Raw genomic sequence first — 22,874 nt, 5'->3', positions numbered from 1 at the left:
TTCACACTAGTGGAGGAACTTTCAAGCAATGCCACTTTAGTGTACTAAACTTTAACAGTACTTGAAAAAAGTGCTGTTACCAAAATGTTCCCAGGCACAGCAAGCAGTGAAAGCCAAATGCCACGCCACACAGTAAGGCAAGTGGGCCCCATGGCAGGCAGACACCTGTCAATTAACAGCTAAAATGCACTAACAGCTATCAGCTTGATCTAGCACATCCCAATCAAACATGTCACTATCTCAAACCCACTGAGCCTCATGTCAGCTGCCAAAAAGGACTGCTGTGATTTTATCCCAGCTGGCAACTAAGCCCCACCCAGCTCCTTGCTTACTGACCCCAGTGGGATAGGGGCGAATCCAAAGGGTAGAAGTGAGAAAACACTAAGAAATAAACACAGTTACACAGGGAAAGAAAAAGCCATGAATGCAAGCAAAACAGAACAAGAAAATAATCCATCACTTCGTTTGGGCATGCAGTTTTTCAGCCATTCCCAGGAAAGCAGGGCTCCATCTGGTCTAACTTGGGAAGACAAAGGCCATCACTCCAAAGGTGTGTCCCCCCTTCCTCCTCCTCCAGATTTTTATATTGCTGAGCACATTGTCATATGATATGAAATATCCCTTAGGTCACTGTGACCAGCTGTCCCCTCCAAACCTCCTTGTGCACCCCCAGCCTCCTGCCTGGCAGGGTGGGATGAGGAGCAGAAAAAGGCCTTGGCTCTAAGTGCTACTCAGCAATAACAAAAACATCCTAGCACTACCAATAGTGTTCTCAGCACAAACCCAAAACAGCCCTGTAAGAGCTCCTCTGAAGAAAATTAATTATTCCAGCCAAAACCAACACAAACAGAAAACTCTGTGGTCCAATACTGGAATGGGCCAAAGGAAATACCATGAACACCAAGTTAGTGGCAAAGAGGTATTTCCATACATCTTCCTGTACAAGCCAATATGTGCACAACAAGAGGAAAAGAAAAAGCCACTGATGCATCCCCATTCTCTGGGTACATGTGGGAATGTGTACACAGTTGCAAGCCAGACAGGATTTCTAGGGCTAAGATTTCAACTTAGTGCAATTTAAAGACATTTCTCCTATAGCAATGTAAGAGAATAAGAAAAAAAATTAAGCTAGCTTCAAGTAATTTAAAAACAATAAATTTTCATTGCAAAAGTGAGTAATTGAAATATGCCCATTTTAACTGGAGTCACAAGTCATTAAGCAAAGAATTAGCCTTCAGGTTAGTTTTTAGCTTGATCAGTAGCCATGAATCACCAATGTAGACTGACCATGCACTGAGTACTTTGTTCCTCATCTTACCAATTATAAAAAACACATTTCCAACTCTCAAGAAAATGTCAGTATTTTATATGTGCTAAAATTGCATTCTATAGTAGCATGGAAGCTTTATGAAATATACCCAGTGCAAAAGGTATCAACATCTAAGAAACTAATTCCAAAGGACTTGTTTCTAAAACTGACCTACTCTAAGGCATAGGGAAAAAATCCTGATAAAGCACTCATCTAATTGAAATTTTATGCTACTTTGAGAAAACATAAGACTGAGTCTGCTTCCAGTTGTGCCAACTTGAGAGAGTCAGAGGTTTTTTTCCTGTTATACCTCCTCTGTCTCCTTCATGCAGCTCCTTAAGTCCTCCTACATGCCTCAGCAGCCCTGAAGAGCAGTAACAGAAAGATTACAGTGTCTGCCCCCTCCCAGGCCCCTCAAGCTGAAAGGCTCCCATACCTTTTAACTATGATTTGCAACTCTATCTAAATTCTTACCTTGAAATATTCAATGGTAATGCATATTCACCATGTCTAGGTTGGCTTCCTATGGCCACAGGCAGAACTAGGATCAGCACTGAGCTGCAGATCACTCATTATACATTCTGAGTTTAAGAGCGGAGGGGCCATCCAAGAAAATGTGTTCAGAGGACTTGGTGGTCCCTAGTGACATGCTGGACAACACAAACACTGAACTGACACAAAACACTAAGTATAATCATTAATTTTTAGGGCTGATAGATCAAAAGGTTAAGTTTGGGGACAGACTAGCCCTCCTTATCTTACACTTTTAAGCTGGCTTTTTTCAGATTGCTATTTAGAGACATATTTTGCATAAGACCACAGGAAACTGTTCCAGCGTATTCCTACAAAAACTGTTTCTCTTCATTTGCTGACTCTAGCTAAAATCTGTTGTGAAAGCAGCAGGAGCAAGAAATGTCAGGAAATAATTTTTATGCTGCCTGTTTTCAAGTCTTTAGTCTCAGTATATCTGGAGCATAGCAACAAAAAATTTCTTGTCTCCTCTATTGGGTTTGCCTGCTAATGGAGAATTAGTTTCATCTGTAGAAGGGAACTAAGCTCAAAGGGGCCAGCAGGTGGGTGTATCCAGAGCTCCCAAACTGACATGCTAGAGCATGAGTTACCCAACCAGTTGAATTAAAATTGTAAACAGTTGCAAACAAACTTCTGCAGATGTTACTCATGTATGCTTCACACCCATAATTTGCAACTCAAGCAATGCCAATATTTATGTACTCTAAGTACTTAATTATGTTGCTATGGAATGTAACACTCCCCCTATAATTCAGGCTCAGGATAAAGAGGTTTAATTCACTTAAAAGCATGGCTCTGGTTGAGACTTTACTCACCTATCAATGTCCTTGGCTACTGCAACCAGACACTGATTTCAATCCTTACAGTAAAAGCAGTGTTTAGAACCACTGTTATTCACAAAGTCAATGATGTCAGTAATATTTTATTGTACTCAAAGTTTCAAGAACTGGAGTTTAGCATTAGGAGACAATGATCAAGTTTTCCAAACTACAACCATGGGTGACAGATCTGCTGAATACAGACTGGAAAAAATACTTGAGCTTTCTGATCTGCTGTAATTTAATGATAGCACCTGCTGCTTCCTGAGTAACAGAGCTTGGCATCTCAGTTGATGCCACAGCTCTGAAAATCACCTAACAGAAAATATTTCATACTGTAGCTGCTAGCTCCTACAAGAAAAAAATAAATGGTGCTGAGACAGTGAAGTAGCTCCAGATATTTTTTTTAAAGATCATTAGTTATTATCATCAGGTTAATACTTTTAGTTTTTTTTTTCCATTCCCAGAATGAGAATTCCCTTAAGATACAACTAAGATAGAGAGTCTATAGCTATATTTTAGGAAGATAATTATAGCAGCTCTAATTACCATCAGAACAAGCTTTACAAGCTCTTTTAGTAACTCCATCTAACAGCCATATGATTAGAGAACACTGAAGTTTAAAATCTGAATCTCCATTACAGCAACATCTACTTCTAGGTCCATTATATCACTACAGGGTCAAAAAAGCTGTTTCATTCTCAACTTTCCCACTTGAATAAAATGTATCCCCAACTGAGAATTTTCTAGAGTTGAAACTATTCTCTCTTATAGTATGATATTGCTGTAAGGCTTATTCCTTACCCCATAATTTCATTATATATGCATTCAAAATTAATAAGAACCATTTTCACATAAAATCTCAGGGATTTAAAGAATAAAAATTAAACAAGAAACACATGAAATGCAATTACAGAATAATATTTGTGGCATTTAAACATTTAAATTTAAAAAACTTTCTGTAATTAGCAGAATACCCACAGTTGTTTTATGCTGTTAAAATACATAACTGAAAAAGTTACAGTCAAATTTGCACTTCCTGTACTTCTGTTTCTCATGGTACTGTAACATGTTCACTGATAAGAAGCTAAATTTTTAAAAATGATTATTTAATTAGCAGAAGCTGAGGAACTTCCATCTCCAAGAAATACTATTTCAGTTGTGGGAACGCCCTCCTCACTTATCTGACTTCAGACTGTGGAGGGAGGAGCTTCTCATTCTGTCCCAAGTCAAAGCAACACGTGACACTTCTTTTTCAAAGGGCATCACAACTGACAGGACCTACTGGTCACGTATCCTCCCACATGAAAATATTCCCTGGCATGTTTGGAGAGCTAAACCAAATCTGTCATCCTTTCTCCACCCACAAATCCTTTTTTTAATGAAAAATTGATATATAACAACACAACTGGGGAGATTATAAATCTTCTGGTTCCGGAAGACCAAAAAAAAAAAAAAAGGCACCTTGAAAAATTACTTCAAGTGAAACTATCATATAACACAAGTAATTAGTTACCTTCATGAGGAATTATAAGGATTCCTTAGAAAAAATAATTTAAAAAACTTCTTTGAACTGTTTGACTCATGAGCACATTCTGAACACACATAAAAGACAGTTTCTATAATACCATACAACTGCCAGGTCCTGCAAAACCTATGGAACTCCAAGGGAAAGCAGAAATACAAGCTCATTTCCCTCCTTCTCCTCCTAGAGCAGTTGGAAGTTGCAATGATGGTGAGACAGGGACTGCTGTCACCAGGTAACACAAACAAGTTATGCAAAAACCTCATGAGAAGTCCTTAAGCATTGGAAATGTTTGTCCTGGACATTAGAGTCATAAAAAGCTTCATTTAATGGAGATTACATGGATCCCTCTATTGCAAACTTTTACTGGTGGCTACACTCCATTTTTGCTGTATGCACATTTTTAAAAACCTCAAAATACTGAGTACCCATAGTGACAGATAAACCACGTTTCTGTAAGATGAAGAAAATGAATAAGCTCTTTTCATGCTATGAAAGGGCAAATTCATACTGAATATTACACAGCTGAGGAAGACTGGCATGGGATTGGAGGCTACTTTTTTTTCCAACTAAAAGAAAATCTCACTATACCTAATGGTATAAATGCACTTATCCTTATAAAGACTATACCGACGCCCAACTTGAAGCTTTAAGAAAAGTTCTATCTTATAATATGACAAATATTTCTTGGGAGAGCAAACAAAAGAGATCAAAAGAATCCCCCCCTCCCCCCCAAACACCAACTAACCACAAAGTAAAATACACAGAATTTACTGATGCTATGTTTTAAAAATATCTCCAAGGAATGCATCTACATTACAAGCCTGGTTCTCCATAGCAGTAATGTGAACCTGAAAAGTGAACCTTTCAGTAATAAATACAAAGGTATTGCACTTGAATGTTTTACTTTTCCAGAAATCATATTAAAGGCCAACATATGATCTCAAAAGCCCTGTTGCATATCTAAGAAGAAAGATCAATACTGAGGAGTTGAGTAAAATAAGAACTTTGTATTGGTCTCAGCATTATTACTCACCCGCTTTGGCCCACTAAAAATCTTCCTGGTGTTTTCCTTAGATTTATCACCTTGTTTATTTGTGGATTTCTTATTGCCTTCATGCACACCAGATGCATCCTCTGAAAACTCCAGATCTGTTAAAGGTAAATATAGACATGAAACAACCATTTTAAAAGCTGTTGAACTGCTAGAGCATTTCTTGCACCTGACAATTCCACATGTATAGTTTCTGACATTACATAATGAACCATCAATATTCATCAGAAAAATCAGCCTTACTGCCAAGCACAGTCCTGGGTGCAGCTCAGGCTTGCTGACTGGATTGCAGTAATACACAGAAGCATGACAAGGTGCACAATCACAAATATTACAGCACCTCTTGCCCACTGGGTAAGCTGCAGGCTATTGCTTCCCATCCCATACTCCTTAAATCCCAGGGCACCTTTTACATGAGCTTACTAATGGCTGGCTTACTGCTACAACCCTGAGCAGCAGATGAATAAAGCAGGAGATTGGGCTCTTCAAAAGTGTGAGATTAAGAGATTTAAGAGAACACACTACAATTACAGAAGAGAAGAACTGATCTTGTTTCACTTCTCATGGAGGCAGGCTGTTTGTATTTGCTTATTCTGCTGTGATCAGCTCAGGAAAGAGTCAGCCAGAAGGAACTGCTGACATGGCCTTGCAATGGATTTGATACTTGCATTACCACTGATTCCAGTACCCCATCCTGGACTGTAAATCTGCAATTCACTCATCAAATTCCATTCCTGCCCTTAGGTTTTTTTTTAAACTTGGGTTGCTTTATTTAGAGCACTATCCCTTGGAGACATGGGAAGAGGATTACTTGGCACAAACCAGAAGTTACCACAAATTTCAAGATGGAAATAAAGACAGGCACAGAGAGGTATTGTTTCATCTGACAATCTATTTAGAAAACCAATTTATTCCTGAAAAGCTGCTGCTGTTTGAAAAGTGCACTGCAAGAACACAAGCAGGTAGGATGGGTTACTCTAATCCCAAGCACATAGGACCAGCCAAACTGGTTAAGAAGGTAAGCAAAGGCAAAGCAGGCAACTAAATTCCTAATGGCATTCTCAAGGGTACAGAACTTGTCTGAGGAATAGAACTATTCCTAAAATTAAGCTCCCAAGTTTCCCGAATTGCAGTAAATTTCAACAGGCTTGGCAGCATCAGGACTGGCAGGATGCCTGCTGCAAGGCACCTCCTGGAACCAGCCTCTCACTGGTTCATTTTATCCCACTGGTTTTCAGTGGGGCTGTGTCAGATAAGCACAAGAGCCTACAAACACAGCAGCAACAGCCCCTCTGAAAACAACTGACTTTAACAGATGTTTGATAGAATTAGTCTAACTGAGGAAAAATACTACAGACCAATTTCCATTGAGGAAATAACACAAAACTACTTCCAAATCTATGTAAAAGACAGCTTAGTTCTTGCTGAAGCCAATTTAAAGAGTAAAATCAAATTGCTTTGATATATATCCTTATAAATCCTGAAACATTTCTCAAGAAGTCAGACCCTGAATGCAGTTCTCAAAGAAAGTCAAACCAAAAGAACTGGACCCTCCTAGTGCAGATTAAAAGCTAACAAGTAATTTACTTGACCACAACCAGTACAAATATGCAAGTCATTCTAGAAATACAAAATATTTCACCCACCAAATGAGAACAGCAACTTGTGCCAGGTGCTAAGACCTGGACCTGGCATTGCCTTCAATAATGATTAAAAATCCTCTGGGATCAACTAAGCCACAATTTTAACACTTTAAATTTCCTTGTTTGAATTCTACTCCTATGTGATTCTGAACTATCCCATTTAAATTAGTTGATTTTAAATTCAAAGAAACTTGTTGATAAAAAAAATTCAACTCCTAGTTACAACAGGGTAATTCTGCATTTTCTGATGTTGCTAGCACATCAAACACTTAGTAGCTTTGTAAGATGACCTGGAATGCTTCTATTTGAGCAGTGCTTTTGAAGGCCTTCTTAAAGCACTCTGCCTACATTATCTTAGCAGACTTTTAAATCTAAACTAAACAGGGTCTGGGGGAGAAGTCTTCTATTAACATGAGCTGAGTGAGGAAAACGCTGGAGTAGTTTGGTGAAGCAGCAGAAGCAGTGACCCTACTGGAACCTGATTTCCACTGGCTCTCTCCTGTATGGCTTTTTGGAGGGGTTTTTTGCCCCCTCACAGAGAAATTGGTCATATTACCTTTTTTCTCAGTATGGGAGCATGTAAGGCCATTTTTCCTCTGTCTAACCATTTTTAAGGCACTTATAATCTTTAAGATAATTTGCCTGTCTTGGCTAGAATTGGAAAGATGTTGAAAGACCAACCAAGGCAACAACCACAGTAAATTTCCTGGGGAACAACAACGGAGTTTTGGTTTAGTGTCTCAAGGCAATTCTGCAGAAGGTTTTGAAGCCCAAACAGGACTCTGCCTTTGAGGACTTGGATGTAGTTTGAACTGGCTTAAAATATTTACCCAATGAAGGTGACTCAGTTTTTGAGAAGATGCAAAGGAATTAAAAAAAAAAAAAAAAAAAAATAGGGCAAGCTGGCTCACCAGAACTGAGCTGAGTGCTAGATGCTGACATACAAAAGCTACATTACCTAAAAAGATTATGGGAATCTCATCTTGATCACTGAAAGGAAAAATGAATCGATGACACAAAGGTTAAGCTGCATATCAGAACTGATTTACAAAGCAAAAGACTGAGCTGCAATACAGATTTCTCTTGGACACAACTCCCCATGGATTACTACACTCAAGTCAGTCACTTTCTTCCAGTATTAAAAATCTTCTCCTCACTGGAGTCATCCTGTACTCTGGCTACTGAAATGACAAAAGCAGTGTTTCAAATCTAGCAAAGTCTCACCAGTACTTTTAGCCCCTGGCATTCTGGCAGAATCCAGCTGGGAGGCTCACAAGCCAAAGGAGCCTTTGCTTCACTGGGCTGCTACAGAGGAATCTGAGAGAATTTCAAATTGCAATGGCAAAATAAAAAGCAAACTTTTACCAGGAACTCAACACATCAGCAAAAATGTAAGGCTATAACGTTAAGAAGTATTTTCATTAAAAGGTGTGGTAATAGCATCTAGGAATTTAAAAGGTGAAGCTTTTTTCAGAGGTGGCAGTTTTATTTGCTTGGCTTTTGTTTGAGGGTTTTTTTGTGTTTTTAACTACTTCAGCAGAAAAGACTACCATAGAAGTGAGCAACAGAAGATGTTTTTCAATGAAAGAGTCAAACCAAAACTGAATTTATCTGTTTTGCAATTTTTCCTGCACTAACAATATTGTTCCTGTAGTCTTTGCACTTTCTTAAATTTCATTTGTCAAAACATGTAAAAATGTACTGTTAAACTAACTTTCCCTCTGTGAACTACTAGACTAGAAGGAAGTCTTTATAATGTTCCATTACAAAAATTCTATCAGATGTTTTAAATTAAGGTTCTAAAATCTGTTTCATAAAAATACACCTAGATTATGACAAGTAACCAAATCAGTATTATGGCAAAGTAAGGCTGTGACAGAAAGCACCAAGTTTCTTGAAAAACTGATTATTGCCATGTAACATTCTTTATGCACAGAACACCAAAATGAGTCTTGGGATTTTCCAGGGCTGAAATTCAGAGAGGCAGTCTGGCATTTCACCTGTCAACCTGGAACAGAACACTGGATTTTTATCTGGGCCTTTATTCATTAGAACAAAGAAAGAACAGCACATACAGAACTCAGCATTAGCACCTCTCAGTACTGTTCACCATTTCAGGACAGAGTTTTATTGTGCAAGATGTTCTGAAAGCTGTTTCTCTGGCCTGGAGTCAAAGCTGGCATTTTTCATGGATGCAGAAGTCACATTCTTCCAGTATGCAAAGACAATACCTCAGAGCAATGTCACATTTTACTGCAAATTCAGGCTTAGATTCAGAAGTTCTTGAGACATTCTCAGGCTCAGCATCACTACATTTAAGGGCTCTTATCATGGTTGTTCTGAGCGATCATGATGCTCAAAATTTGCAAAGGTCTGAGAAAAAAGAGTGTGAACTTCAGCAAGGAGTTCCACAAACTTTATGAAAACAGAGAGTCTGATGGTGCCCTAATCTGTATTATAGGGCATCACCCTTTCAAATTTCAGAAAAAAAACCCTGAAAGTCAAATCTCACCTGCAAACAGCAGCACATAAGAATCAAATGAGCTAAGAAGATGCAAAATAAATGGGAAACATCTCCCAGCAGAGGGACTGAGAGGTAGCTCTTACCTGAAGTGGAGAAGTGCATTAAGAACTAACAAAACATAAATTTACATTCCCCTGTGCCATGGAAATCTATTAGGAAAATATTTCAGAGAAAACATCTGTGATACCTGGGAGTATAAAGGCCTGCTTGGTGAATGCAGTGCCAAATGCAAAGTGTGGATATTTTGAGTTCTGAGGACAGCAGCTGAAAGGATTATTTGATGGGTCAGCATCTCAGCTGCATTAACTGTACAAGCAAATTTTTCCCTTGGAATAAATGGCTGAACAAGAAGTCATTAAAGACAGGGACTAAGAGTACTTCTCAAGCAGCCCTGTAAGATAAACCCATTTTCCAAAGAGGCTGGAACCCAAGTGTCTCATCATAAGTAAATTTTATGAAAACAAATCATGTTTTTTTTTTGTTTGAAAACATCATCTTCTCATACAACATCAGTATTCATTTGTTCCTTTCAAATCCACAAAAAAAACCCCTAGTGGTGACATTTAGTTTGATTAAAAGGCTTACAGAAAATCCTGGTTTTAGAAACAGCTATAATTAGAACAGAGAAATGAACATTTTTTCCTCTGAAATTTTATTTCTGGATTATATTAGCAGAAGCTATTTGTAGGAAAAAAACCCCCAGCTTCTCCAACATTTGCAAAGCTAGACTGAAACTCTCTCTTCCTATCACATTGAAATACATCTGGCCAAAGTCTTAAAATGTAACAACTTCAGTGAGTTGATAAAACTTCCCATGCTTCATGCTCCAAAATGGAGGACCAGAATGTTCCGAAGAACAGTGGCAGTGTTTTGAAATATATATATTCCAACAAAAGTGATTCTCTGGCATTAGACTTTTTCAAAACAGAAGAGCTAAAAGCAACCTTCCACCAAAGGTATTCCTTTTATTCTTCACCAGCACACAGGACCCAACCTACCACCAAGCAAGTCTCATTTTGTAAAGGATTTTAACCACCAGAACTTGCTCAGCAGCTGCCACGTCCACAGTTTCACTCATATATGTGTGTGTGAGTACACACACACCCCACTCCCCAGTCTGCACAGAAGGAGATAGCTAAAAACTGGAAACAAGAGCAGAAACAAATATGCAGAGGCTCTTCCAAAGCCAGTTATCTAACTGGCACTCCATGGGTCCCCACAGCCTCTCCAGTGAGTCATGCATCCTCAGATAAGATGGAGCCTGAGAAAGGTCCAAACTGCCTACAGACACATTCAAAACCTGAAAAAGATATTTCCCATTTCTTAAGAGCTACTTAAATGTGTGCACTCAGCTCTGCAATTGTGGGCTGATCTGGAGGCTCTGTGGGAGGATACCTGCCTTCCAGGCATAGATGCTTATGCTCAACACACCAAAAAGGTACGAATCTTCTGCTGGAAAAGAAAAAAGCCCTCTACCTCTGGCAAGAGATCAAGGGGTATAAAGCATACTTCAAGAGAGATATGAAACACCACACAGGACCACAGGAGAAGTAAATTTGGCTGTTAAGATTTCAAGTGAGTTAACTGTTAGGTTTCCAAATCAGTATTGTTGGACAAATTCCTAGGTACACTGCAAAAGAACACAACATTGAAGTCAATTAAAATTAAATGTCACCCATGTATTCCAAAAGAGTTCTACTGACCTGCATTAGTGCTGAGCTGGCTATCCTGGGAACAGTTTTCATTGCCATCAGAGGTTGACTGTAGTGAAGCAGATGGTACAGTTCTACTTCTCTTTTTGTTGGCCTTCCTTTCTGCTACCTGCCACTCTTCATCTTCGTCCTCGCTTTCACTTAAGTCATCAAACCCAAAGTACTTGATTTTGTAATTGGAACTCCCAGAACTTCTAGAGGCGCCTTCATCTCCCCCTCCCTCGTCTTGATCATCAAACCCAAAAAACTCTAATTTGACATCCTTCTTGGATTTGGTATTGCTTGGTCGGAACCTGGTTGTAGTTTTTGTGGTGGCCATGTCTGCCTTTTTCCTCAAGCGCCCGGCTTCGCCCAGGTCAGTGGGGGCTGCTGAGGTGAACTCATCCATGCGCTCCATGGTGTCCTGGATGGTGACATTGCAAACTGACAAGCACGATGGGTGGAGAACGGTGTAGTCTCTAGTCCGTCCAACCGTCCCTCTAAAACTGGTCCCACTACTTAAAGAAACTTTTTTTCCTGCGTTCAGCCCATCATTATTTGACTCATTGTTTGCTTTGGATAAAGACTGACTAGTGCCATCCATTAGCTTGTCAAAATTTGTTGCCCCTTGCAGTTTTGCTTTGTTGGATCGACAATATGTCCTACAGTTGCTTGGCCTAGGAATAGTCTGCACAAGTTCTTCACTAATGGCTTCCTTTGGATTTTCACTATCTTCTTTGTCACACTCCTCATCCTTGCTCTTCACCTCTGAGAGATGTTCATTGTCAAAAGCTAATATATACTCTCCAGTTCTGGTGTCTTCAGTTTCATCCTCCCATTCATACAAGTGAGTTCTTAGTGGCCCCTTGGTCTGAGATGTTTCTGATGCAGAATTTGCTGGTTTTCCCACGTGGGAGTCCCAAGAATCAGGCAAGTCCTTGGCTTCAGTGTTGCATCCAGAAGTGTCTGTGGTCTCAGCACTGGTTTTAGTACTGTCTCCAGCATTGTCATAGATGAAATGACTGTTCCCATTATCTTCTTTCAAGTTCTGGATTTTATCTATAAGAAAAGATATATTTATTACTAAAATGGAATATTAAAAAAATAGTCAACCATGCGGGTAACTTTGGAAAGTTACAGTATAACAAAACACATTCAGTGATCATTGATAAAAAATATTAGAGGTCTTTATCCACCTGGTTTATACTTTTTAAGGCCCCCAGTTTAAAGGTTTTGCTATAATAAAGTCTTCTTGTAATGTCTACCAAAAAAAACCCCTTGAAATGTCACTCTGAAAATATGTGCATCATGTAAAAGACAGTGGTAAACCCTAAATACAACCACTTATTTATCAAGGCAAATTACACAAAAAAAGGGAAACTTAGTGGTGAAATTTTCAGAAGACTGTTACTGAAGTTTGACACACAAGTGACTTAACAGTTAATAACTAGAGATAAAGAACAACTACAAATTGTCTATTATGTAAGGAAATAATTTCCTTCTTGTACCCTGAATAAAACAGCAAACAACTTCAACTGTCATTTCATTTTGCTGCTCTAGATGAAAATATTTGGACTTACAAAAGAAATTTAAAAATGCAGTTCTTATCACAAATTTTAATTTTATCGCTTCTGAAATTCAGGTTTATGCAATGAATTTCTGCATCTCTGAAGAAGAGCTGCTGCCAAAAGTTATTCTCACACTTCTCCAACCCATAGCCACACTCACATCCTACACTGTCCAGGAGAACAAGTTCCACTATAAGAAGTCAGTTTTTTTAAGGTTTGTTTCCAGCCAACCAGCACCCATACAACAGCAATGCCAGGAAGCAATGCAAGTACTAAGCCTTCCACCTGCTGTCCTCTAAACTGGTGGGGAAACCATTCCCTTTGTTTTCCCTGAATACCAACAGAAGCACAGTGGATTTGGTACCAGAGTTTCATGATGACTTGCATCTGCCATCCTCTGTTGACATCACACACAACACAGAGACACCCAGCAATATAAGAGGGGTATTTCCATGAAATAAGAATTTCCTGGAAATTTCTGAGACAGTATCAGCAAGCACAGGAAGCCAGGTGCCTGCCGTTACTACTGGCCCTGAAATGGCTGCCTGGGCCAGGAGAAGCAAGATAAGGAGTCTGACAAAGAGAAGAGTAGCACACGATGGGATGAACTGAATAATACACAGAAGCAACTGGGACAGGGCCAAGTGACAACAGAAATGCTAGAGAACATGCTTAGAAGACACGTGCAGAATACTACAGTAATAAAAGGGGTTCCACTGGCAGAATACAATGCCAAAGGTTCAAGTTTTTTAGGCAGCAAAGGCTTCCTAAAGTCATCAGTAAAATGAAGGCCAAAGCATCTCTTTAGCACTAGTCCTGACCTCATTAAATTTCATTACCTTCCATTTACCCAAGTGGCACAGAAGTTCCACAGCACTGACCAGAAGATTTCAAGCTCATGATGAGGGAAACAAGCATCAGCACTGTTCCAGGGACTTTGGCATCATCTAAATGCCATCCTTGCACATATGTTTTATAAAAGAATTGAAAATTCTTATACTGAAAATTCTAGTAGAAGAAATGGCTACCAAACCTAGGTTTGCAGGAAATTGGTTTAATCCCGCTAAAATTCCTCAGGGAACCAGAACAAGTAATATCTGACCAACTGCATCTAAGTTTTCTGGAGTCCTGCTGAGATCTGTCACAGAAGTTATACATACTCAGCTAGAAATAAAAAAATGCAAAACTCAAAGCTAAATTCCTCAAAAACAAGGAACCCTAACCCTGCCATCTCCATGATGGAATGTTGGTTATTAATTTTCAGTATCAATATGTTATACAAGCAATATTGTTATTCCCATTTCAATCTCATCCTTGCCATAATCCAAGAGACAACCAAAATGAATCTTTCTGTAATCAAGGATGGGGGTTGACAGTGTACAGTATGTTCCTTTCTCCCATATGTTTAATATTATTGTGAAGCTGAAGACTACCACTACCACAACACTCTAGGCATGAAAAACAGCAAATTCAATTTAAAACATTTTCAGACTTCCTTGCTAAAATACACTGTTTTGCAGCCTCACCATTGCTGTTCCATATCTAAGGAAACTTTTTGTTTCTCCTCATGTAAATGTGATCAAAATCAATTTCTCCAGTCAGCTCGGCTGACTAATAAATAACAAATCCATTCTAGCCCAGTCAAATGGCTTTGTTGATGCTTGGTTTACTATACTCCCAAGAAATGTTACAAGGCAAAGAGCACTAACAGCTCTTTATGGTCACAGCAGGCCGTGTGCAGCCTTTGTGTAACCCATCACATCAGCAGCTTTGAACCTTGAATTGTTGGAGAAGATTCTCTAAGTACCAACCAAGTGTTGCATCTCAATTTTACCTTTCAGTTCCTAATTTAATACAGCACACCAAGGTACTCCTAAACAGCAAAAAAGTGGGAGTTAACCTCCTCCTTGATTCTGGGGCACCAAAATTTTAAAAACACACAGTATTTCAAAAGTCTTAGTAACTGCACCAGGGAGGTTATTCCATCTCCAATAATAAGCAAGGCTGGTGGAAAATGGAACCACTGAACTCTTTAGTGAACACTAGGTAGAAAGTCTGGCTTTAAAACTGGATCATCACAATGCATTACTGGAAAACTAAGCAGTGACATTTAGAGGAATACTTCCTCTAAAGATCCTTTGTCAAGCCACTGTTCTCATCTCATCAGTGGGTCAATAGCTGTAAGCCCGAACCTTCAATACCAGAAAGTACTGCTAATCACTTCCTAATTGCCCAAAGGTGTACAGGAACTGCAATTCCAATAATCCTGATTTTTAAAATTACAGTAATTATTGGCAGCAACTACTACAGCAGAAGCTAGCATGACTGTAGGAAAAAAAAAAAGAGAGAAAAGGAACTAATTGTTACTTATTAAATATTCTGTAGTCCAAGAGACATGGAATTTCTCCCCCTATTTTTAACTGCAATTAGGCTCTTTTGGGGCTCAAATACCAGAATAACTCTCCCAAGGAATTTAAAATCAGCAACAGCATAACCCCCTCCCCAAGTACAAACACTGTACACCTAGGAACCATATCAATGTTCTGTGGTAATCATGATTTAATTTCTGTTTAGATCACTAAAAGTTGCTTTGTTTCATGTTCTAGTTTATGTCACTTAACAAGACTGATGTCTTCAGCATTGCTGATAAATTTAAAAAAAAGCCAAAGTAAAAATTCCACTCTTTCCCATAAAATGACATGTTTTCACACACACAGATGCATATTACTAAATCTGTAAAACTATATTTAAGTGATGATGATTATTGTTCCAAGTAACCACTAGAGAAAAAATTTCAATTTCAGACAATGCAAGATAGTAAATTTACATAAGGCTATAAAGTTTACACTCTTCCATAATATATATAGATACATGCAAACACTCAAACAGCAGGAATGCTACAGAGTTGTCAAAAGCCCACTGCTTTTTCAGTTACAAACCTGAAAACATGGAAGAAATATACATCTATACCTACATGGAAAACCTAAGACAGACTAGATGGATATAAAGATAACTTCCTGTTCCAATCCTATTTTTAAAAATCACTTACTATAAGCACTCGTTAGATGGAACAAATGTTACTCTATACATTCAACAAATGCCTCATGACTGCCATAGGTAGCCATTGCTACTACCTCCTCCTTTTTCATTTTTAAGATCATGGACATAATGAAGAATGCAACCCTAGAATTACAAAACTCCACTTTTTTTTTTAAGAGAAATCAGTTTTTTTAGAGATAAGAAACCTACATCCTTCAGCTCAACATCTGACAATTCTGACATGAAAATGTCTCACATTTCAACTTCATTTGTTCTTCAACTACCTATAACAGTAAAAGTTTGACAGAGGAAGCACTGAAGTTTGGAGAAAAGATAAAAAACTCTCTCCACCAAATAGTGAAGCTATGAGTTAAGAATCCATGTCCTGATCCTTCAGGTATAGCACACACCAACATGGAATCCAAAACAAAATAAAGTAATCCTTTAGGAAACCAAACACTCTTCTGGACAAGAAAACGAAGCAACCATAGCATCCCTCCTCCAGCCTAGTCCCTGTTTCACTTTTCTTCAATTTCCATTTAACTTACAAGGCTAAATGACTGGGGCTCCAAGCCTGCAAACATCATTTTCAGCTCTGTAAAAACCAAATCACCATTAACAGTGTAACACTAATTGCCTACAGTCAAACATCACATGTTTTAGTTAACTATTCAGTGGTAGAGCTGCAGAACCTTATTTGCTATTTTTATGTTACTCAGAGCACAGAGCAGGATCTTGGGCTGTGAGAACAAGGCCTCCTGCTGTAAATTTCTACCTGTGAACAGAAGCAGAGCTCCCAGGGCAAAGCCGCCCCACAACTCAGCCATCATCCCCTGCAGCCTCCTCAGCAGCAGCCCGTGGCTGGGCAGGGGACAGCGCTGCTGTGGCTCACACACTGTGACATGTGCCAGCTCCATGTGCCAGCTCCATGTGCTGCTGCCTTCCCAGGGATTAGGGACCCAGCTAAAACCTCCTCTGCCTTTGCACCATGCAGGCAGCAGGGAGGCAAGTGCACAGATGGCACCTGAAACAGCACTGTGTCTTTGAGAGCTCTCTTCACCACACCAAGTTTGATCAAAACCAGTTGAATAGCACAAATGTTAGGACAAAACTGAAGGACACAAAAGGACAATCAATATTACTCTTGCTATGATCACATATGCAAAATAAATGCTTACTTTTTTCTATGTACTCGTGGACAAGCTGCCAGTGTTACATGCTAGCCCAACTAACTTCAACTTTGGGTTAGTTTTCTCTCTTAATAAACGCCAAGCAAAGTATCCTCTATGCTATAAACAAAAGGCATATGGCCTTCTATAGCCTTTGCAGCATGAAACCTTACTCTCCTTCAGTGCTGTGTAAGTAGCTGTACAAGCCTTCACTTTAATAATGAGAGAAACATGATTGCTATTCACAACAAACAAATCAACAAACACTGTGTTTCTTTCCTTTCAGTATTAGCCACAATTCACTGCAAATATTAAAGCAATGAAATCTTGAGAGCAGGCAGGTGGCACGATGCCAATATTACATTCTTGATTTCTCTTCCAATAAAAACCAAGACATGGTGGCAAGAAAATGAAACATCAAGAATTGTGTGCAGGGCCCTCAGAGTCCTCCAGCTACTGAGGGCACATACAATAAAGAGGCTACAGCTCAGGAACAGATCCTGACACAGGATGCAGGGAACAGCTTGTTAAGCTCATTATGAGCTACTGCTCTGCCTGATGTCCCTGAGCACTCGGAAACATTTATTATGGCTCCATTACACCATTACCAACGTTCTCAAGCATACAGCTACATCACTTCAGCCTGCAACTTGCAGCTGACCAGCTAAAGGAAAGGTGCTTATATCACATCCCTCATTTCCAGGGAGAGCCCAACTGAGACACACAGAGTGTCATCTCTGGTTTGACCAGAAAACCAGGAACTGCACAGAAGTCATGCTTCTTTCCAAATTAGAGAACAAATTTCATTATGCATTGGAAGTGAAATGTCTTGATTGGTAAGGAGAAAGGGTTGCAGACCAAACTCCCTTGATCTATTTTCTGTCTATGACTGAAGAACTGGAAAACTCAGAAAAAAAAGCCCATGGAAACAAAATACACAATTTATGAAATGGGCAAAATTTATTTGAATTAAGTATCCATTAATGCCTATGAGATCTTGAAAAGCAATGCATGCTAGTAGGTGTGAACACAAGACAGGAAGATGTGACTCCCAAGATCAGTTTCATGGTTGACAATCTCTAAAACAGCTAAAATTATAGAACCACATCCATAGCTATGATTACAAATTTTTAAGTAATAGAATTCCCAACAAGTCTGTATGCAGATAAGACAGACACTGTTTGACTCTTTGCAGATGTTATAAGTGGCTCCTTATTGTGCAGGAACAAAGTCACAGAAAACCCTAAAGTGGTGAGAATTCATTTACTGCCATGACAGCACTATTTTCCTTAAGAATCATTTGCTTGAGTTGTTTCCTTTTCCAGCACCCTGAATATCAAAATTCTAAGGCAATTTATATAAAAAATTAATTTACTTCTTACACAGTCTTAACTAATGACACTATGACTCCATTTCAGTTAGCTATTATTTTAAACATGAGACAGAAGACACCTAAGACACCTCTTCTGCTCTCAAATCACCTGGATGCATCTATCAGTCTGGTAACACACTGTTCAGCATGTCCAACAGACCATTATTTTCATTCCCTGAGCCTAACAAGATTTTTATGTTTTCAGAACATGCTGCTGGCACAGCATCCCCCGCTGCCTTGGTTCCAGCCGGGGAAAGGCTGAACCCTACCCACAGGGTATTGCTTCCAACCTTGCACCCCTGTTTCAGCCATACAGTAATTCCTCAGGTTCTTTTTTCCACTGGGAAGATGTACTACCAGGAGACATTCTGAGAAGTTGTGTCATGCTTGTACACTTGGCAGTCAGTGTACAACTTGCTAAAATGTCCTTTTATTTTAAATGGAAGTGGAAGCCCTTCACAGGAGTGCAGGCTGACATGGCCACCTTCCCTCTTGGGCAGAAAATATTCACTGAACTACTCCCCTGCCTTTAGCTCAGGCAATATTTTTACTGGTATGACAAGATGGGTTTTTGAAGTAGCAACTGTCTTACCCCCTCTTCTTCTAGTTCTGTGGCTAGCAATCACTAGGTATTCTGCTCTCTCATCTTTCATTGCACCTGACACCAGTGCATCTCTCAATACCACCTTCAAATCAACCTGTACATGCATCCCTGGCCAAACCAGGCACAGTGAGCTCAGCACAACTGCCTCCCCAGCAAACCTTCAGGGGGAAAAACACTATGGGCAGAAGAGCTGCTACGCTTGGTAGTACAAGAGTTGTGAGAGCCTGACGTGCTCACCTCTCATGGAAAGTCCAACGAAAGAGACACATTCCTCCTCACTCCAAGCTCAGAAGGGCATCTGTTGCTCAGAGTAGCAAGAGAAAGCCAGAAATAAACAACTACTAAGTGTCATGGGCAACATGAGGGGCTCACACGTGCCAGAAATACCTGTTTTCATCAACTTTTCTAGGGTGAGCTGCTATGGGAAAAAATTAAAGCACACTATAACATAGCAACATTAACAATTGTCAAAACAAATGTATACTTAGGCTAAATCAGTCTGAATTGAGACAGTACTTGTGAATATGTTGAAAATTTTTCATAAAAAAAGCAGCAGATTCTTAAATGAAAAGATGAACTAAGTTTGAAATTGAACATTTTCCATCCAATTGATAAGACTGCATCAGTTTGAGTCTGAAATAGGTTCTTTACCTACTGGTTTCTGCTTGCCTGCATGCTCTGGCCCACTTGAGAGGTATACACGTTAACAGGGATTTTTTTCTTCCACAAGCACTGGCCAACTGTTTTCAATGCAAAGTTATTTCCACTTTTTAACCATGAAAACTAAGAAGCAGTTAAAAATATGATCTTTTAAAAACTGTTCATTGTACAAGGCCACGAAGAAAGAATAACTTTAAAAGTATGGATTGCAAAATTTACTGCTGTATAGGAAAGGGGAATTACAGATTAAGGGAAGACAGTTCCATGTACTCTGTGCATGGACATACACAGTATGAACCGCCCTGCCATTAGGAAAAATATGTTGCAGAAATGAGATTCTCTCCTAAACACTGGGGTATTTTTCTGTATCGCCATTTTAGCAAACAAGTATAAACACTGAGATTTAAACAGAATTTCAACCATTTCGGACTTTTGAAAAACACCCCAGGAAAAAACCAACAGGCCACCACCACCACTAAAGAAGCAGCAGAGGGGAAAAAAAAAGAAGAATAATAATCACACCAGTTTTAACACAGGCTACTGATACAGCAACAAAACTGTGTGTATAGGGAAAGGGGATATCTTCAAAAGGGGAAAACTTACCAAAAAGCAACTAAAGAAGAGAGGACCTGTGGAAAAACCCCAGCTATCCACATACCCATCATAACTGCCACCATCCAAACAAACCTCAAAACACTGAAATTCTTTGAGCACACATTTTCTGGCAGACCTTTCCCCTTCTCTGCTGTAAGTTTCTTAATGCTTTGACCCAACCAGAGCACAGCTGCAGTTCTTTTTAATCATGGCTGCTGCCAGCTGTCTCCTAAGACTGCCAAATGCTCAGGCCTCATTCAGGTTCCCCCAGCTCTCCTCCATTTTTGGGTGGAAAATGACTAAACTGAAATTCCTCCTCACAAAGTAAATATTACTCTCAAAAACTCTGCAGAGGAAGTAAGATATTACTCTGGCTTAACTATTATTTTCAATGTCCATGTCAGCGTTAAACACAAAACAGAAGTTTAAAAACAATTTGAAAGGAATACCATGACCAATCTGGTGGTCAAATGCAATTATGTAAAAAACCTACACTTGGGAAGTTGAAACTTAACTCTAAAGATAGGGCTCCCCACCCACATAAGCAGGATGCAGAGGCTTTGCACAGAGTCACTAAGGTACTACCAGGATAGTATGTCAGGAACAGACTTGATGGCTTAAACCATCTTATTCCCTCAAGGGCATCCATTTTCTGCTATTTACTCTCTGCACTCTGTGCTTTTCCAGCAACCAACCACAACCAGACTGTGCATCCTGGGCCAAGACACACTGAGCACAGCCATATCCCTCTGCTCCTGCACTGCAGAAGCACACATTCTTAAGAACTGCACTTGCCATTTTGATTTGCTACCTGTAAGTGCACTGGCCCCAAGTGACAAATGAGGGCATTAAGAGCTATCTAGAAAAACAAAAGAATCAGACAGCAGTCAACAGACAAATGCTCTCTTATAGCACCAAGAGCAAAACTACTGCCAGAGCAAAACCTGTTTGAATACCAGTACACAGGAACAAAGGACAAGATGAGGAATAGCTGTTTTCATTATTGCTCTAAATGTTAAGGGGAAAGAAAATAATTTGTTCTTTTAATCATAAAGAGCCTCCTCAAAGGTCACTGCCAACACAATAACCACAAAATCCATACTTAACATTACAACACAGGAAAAAGGGACACAATTCTTACACCATTCTGTAGTCTGGAAAGATTTTTTAAGGCATTCTATTTCTCCACAGCAAGCAAAACACTTTTTCAAGAAATAAATTCATAGGCTCTAAGACCAACCAGACTTAATCCATGCCCAATTAAAATACTTCTCCCCTAATGCACGATGAAATACCTAATTTTTTTCCCTTAGAATTAATGCAGGAAAGGAATATTCTCTCATAGTCCATAAAGCAGAACATGAAGTGTGCAGAGATTACCAACATCTCTCAACCCAAGTGCCCTCTCTGATGGAGACTATCAACCCCTTGGACAGACCCTCTGAAGGCCTGAGTTACAGAGCTCAGCACTGGGCACAAAAGCAAAAGCCAGCAGATCATCACAGCACCCAGAGTCAAAATGCAAACTCCCACTACAATGCCAGAAGTATTTCCATAAGCTGAAATAGCCAGAGTGGGCAAACTAGCTGTCCAAAGTGAAACATACTGATACACTAATATAACTATGAAATGCCGTACCAACTCCTAAAATTCATCAAACTTTGACATGAATTTTCATGGAAAACTGTACTACATTAATTCAATCTATAAGCTAACAAATATTCTAAAAGAGCCAACTTATAAACTTTGCTCTGCAAGGCTATGTTTTTATATCAAAACTTGCATGAAATACTATTTGGGTTTACATCTTATAGAATAAACTTAACAGTTAAAAAAAAAAAAAAGAAATCCCACCAGACTGTTTCAAAAATCCAAATATTGTTCTGAAGGTTTTTACCTTACCCTACTGTAAGACTGTCTCAAAAAACTTCATTTTCTAAGTAGCTGCATTTTTGCTTTATATGCATTACCACTGTGATATTTTTCTAATGACACAACTTACTTTCCAGCTACCAAGTTCTCCCTACCTTCACAAAGATGACCTAACAGTAACTATTAATACTGAACAGTCTTTTGTTGCCTCAAATTCACCTAAACCCCTATCTGCAAATTACCTGCTACATCCAGGATTACTCATAGACACTCTTCAGACAGTATTAAGTCTTGATCAAGCAACATTAGGGTAAGATTATGAGAAGCTTTCCACATTAAGAGCTTCTCAAATCTTTAAAACGAGATTGTTACAAGCACTAGCTGAAGGCTATTTAAAAAAAAATAAAAAAGACCAGCAAGTTGTACAATTTTAAATAAAAGATACAGATCCTCAACTGTGTTACATGGCTGCACAACTACTAAAACAAACCTCTAAATCAACTGCTTTTTAATACCAAACATTAGCTAAAATTAACAGACATTGCATCACCTTCATTTTAATGTCCAGAGAAATGGCCACTGAGGCAGGATAATACAACTGGAGCAGAATTAACTGTACCTCTCAGTTTGTGCAAAGCCATGCTAAGTCACATTTTTCAACTCAGTCTAACTCTTAGCATTATCTTCACCTATATTAAAAATTAAGACACAACGATGGCTCATGCACTGTCTGGGCAGTATGAGGAGAAGGACTAGCAAATTGCACTTTAAAACAAATTAACAAGCACTTGCTTCAACCTCAGTACCAAGACAGCCTGGTTTCCCACACCCAGAGATACAGTGCTGTATGTGGGTTAAGGTTGAGCTCACACTGCAGTCTTGCTTACACTGGGAATATTAA

General features: G+C 39.2%; 1 protein-coding gene across 4 annotated transcripts in view; it reads right to left on the bottom strand.

The window, feature by feature from the left end:
• Window positions 1-22,874, bottom strand: part of WAPL (WAPL cohesin release factor) — a 134,700-nt gene that overhangs the window by 35,702 nt on the left and 76,124 nt on the right. For all 4 annotated transcript variants that reach the window (XM_066554184.1, XM_066554185.1, XM_066554186.1 and 1 more), the window contains 2 exons: window positions 11,108-12,154; window positions 5,220-5,335 (listed from right to left, as the gene is read on the bottom strand). In XM_066554184.1, coding sequence (XP_066410281.1) covers window positions 5,220-5,335; window positions 11,108-12,154 — 1,163 coding nt within the window. The remainder of the gene's footprint in view (window positions 1-5,219; window positions 5,336-11,107; window positions 12,155-22,874) is intronic.

This window comes from Molothrus aeneus, chromosome 8 (assembly GCF_037042795.1).
Source record: "Molothrus aeneus isolate 106 chromosome 8, BPBGC_Maene_1.0, whole genome shotgun sequence".
Lineage (NCBI taxonomy): Eukaryota > Metazoa > Chordata > Aves > Passeriformes > Icteridae > Molothrus > Molothrus aeneus.
The sequence above is the reverse complement of the archived record's forward strand: the minus strand, read 5'-3'. Positions and strand labels throughout refer to the sequence as shown.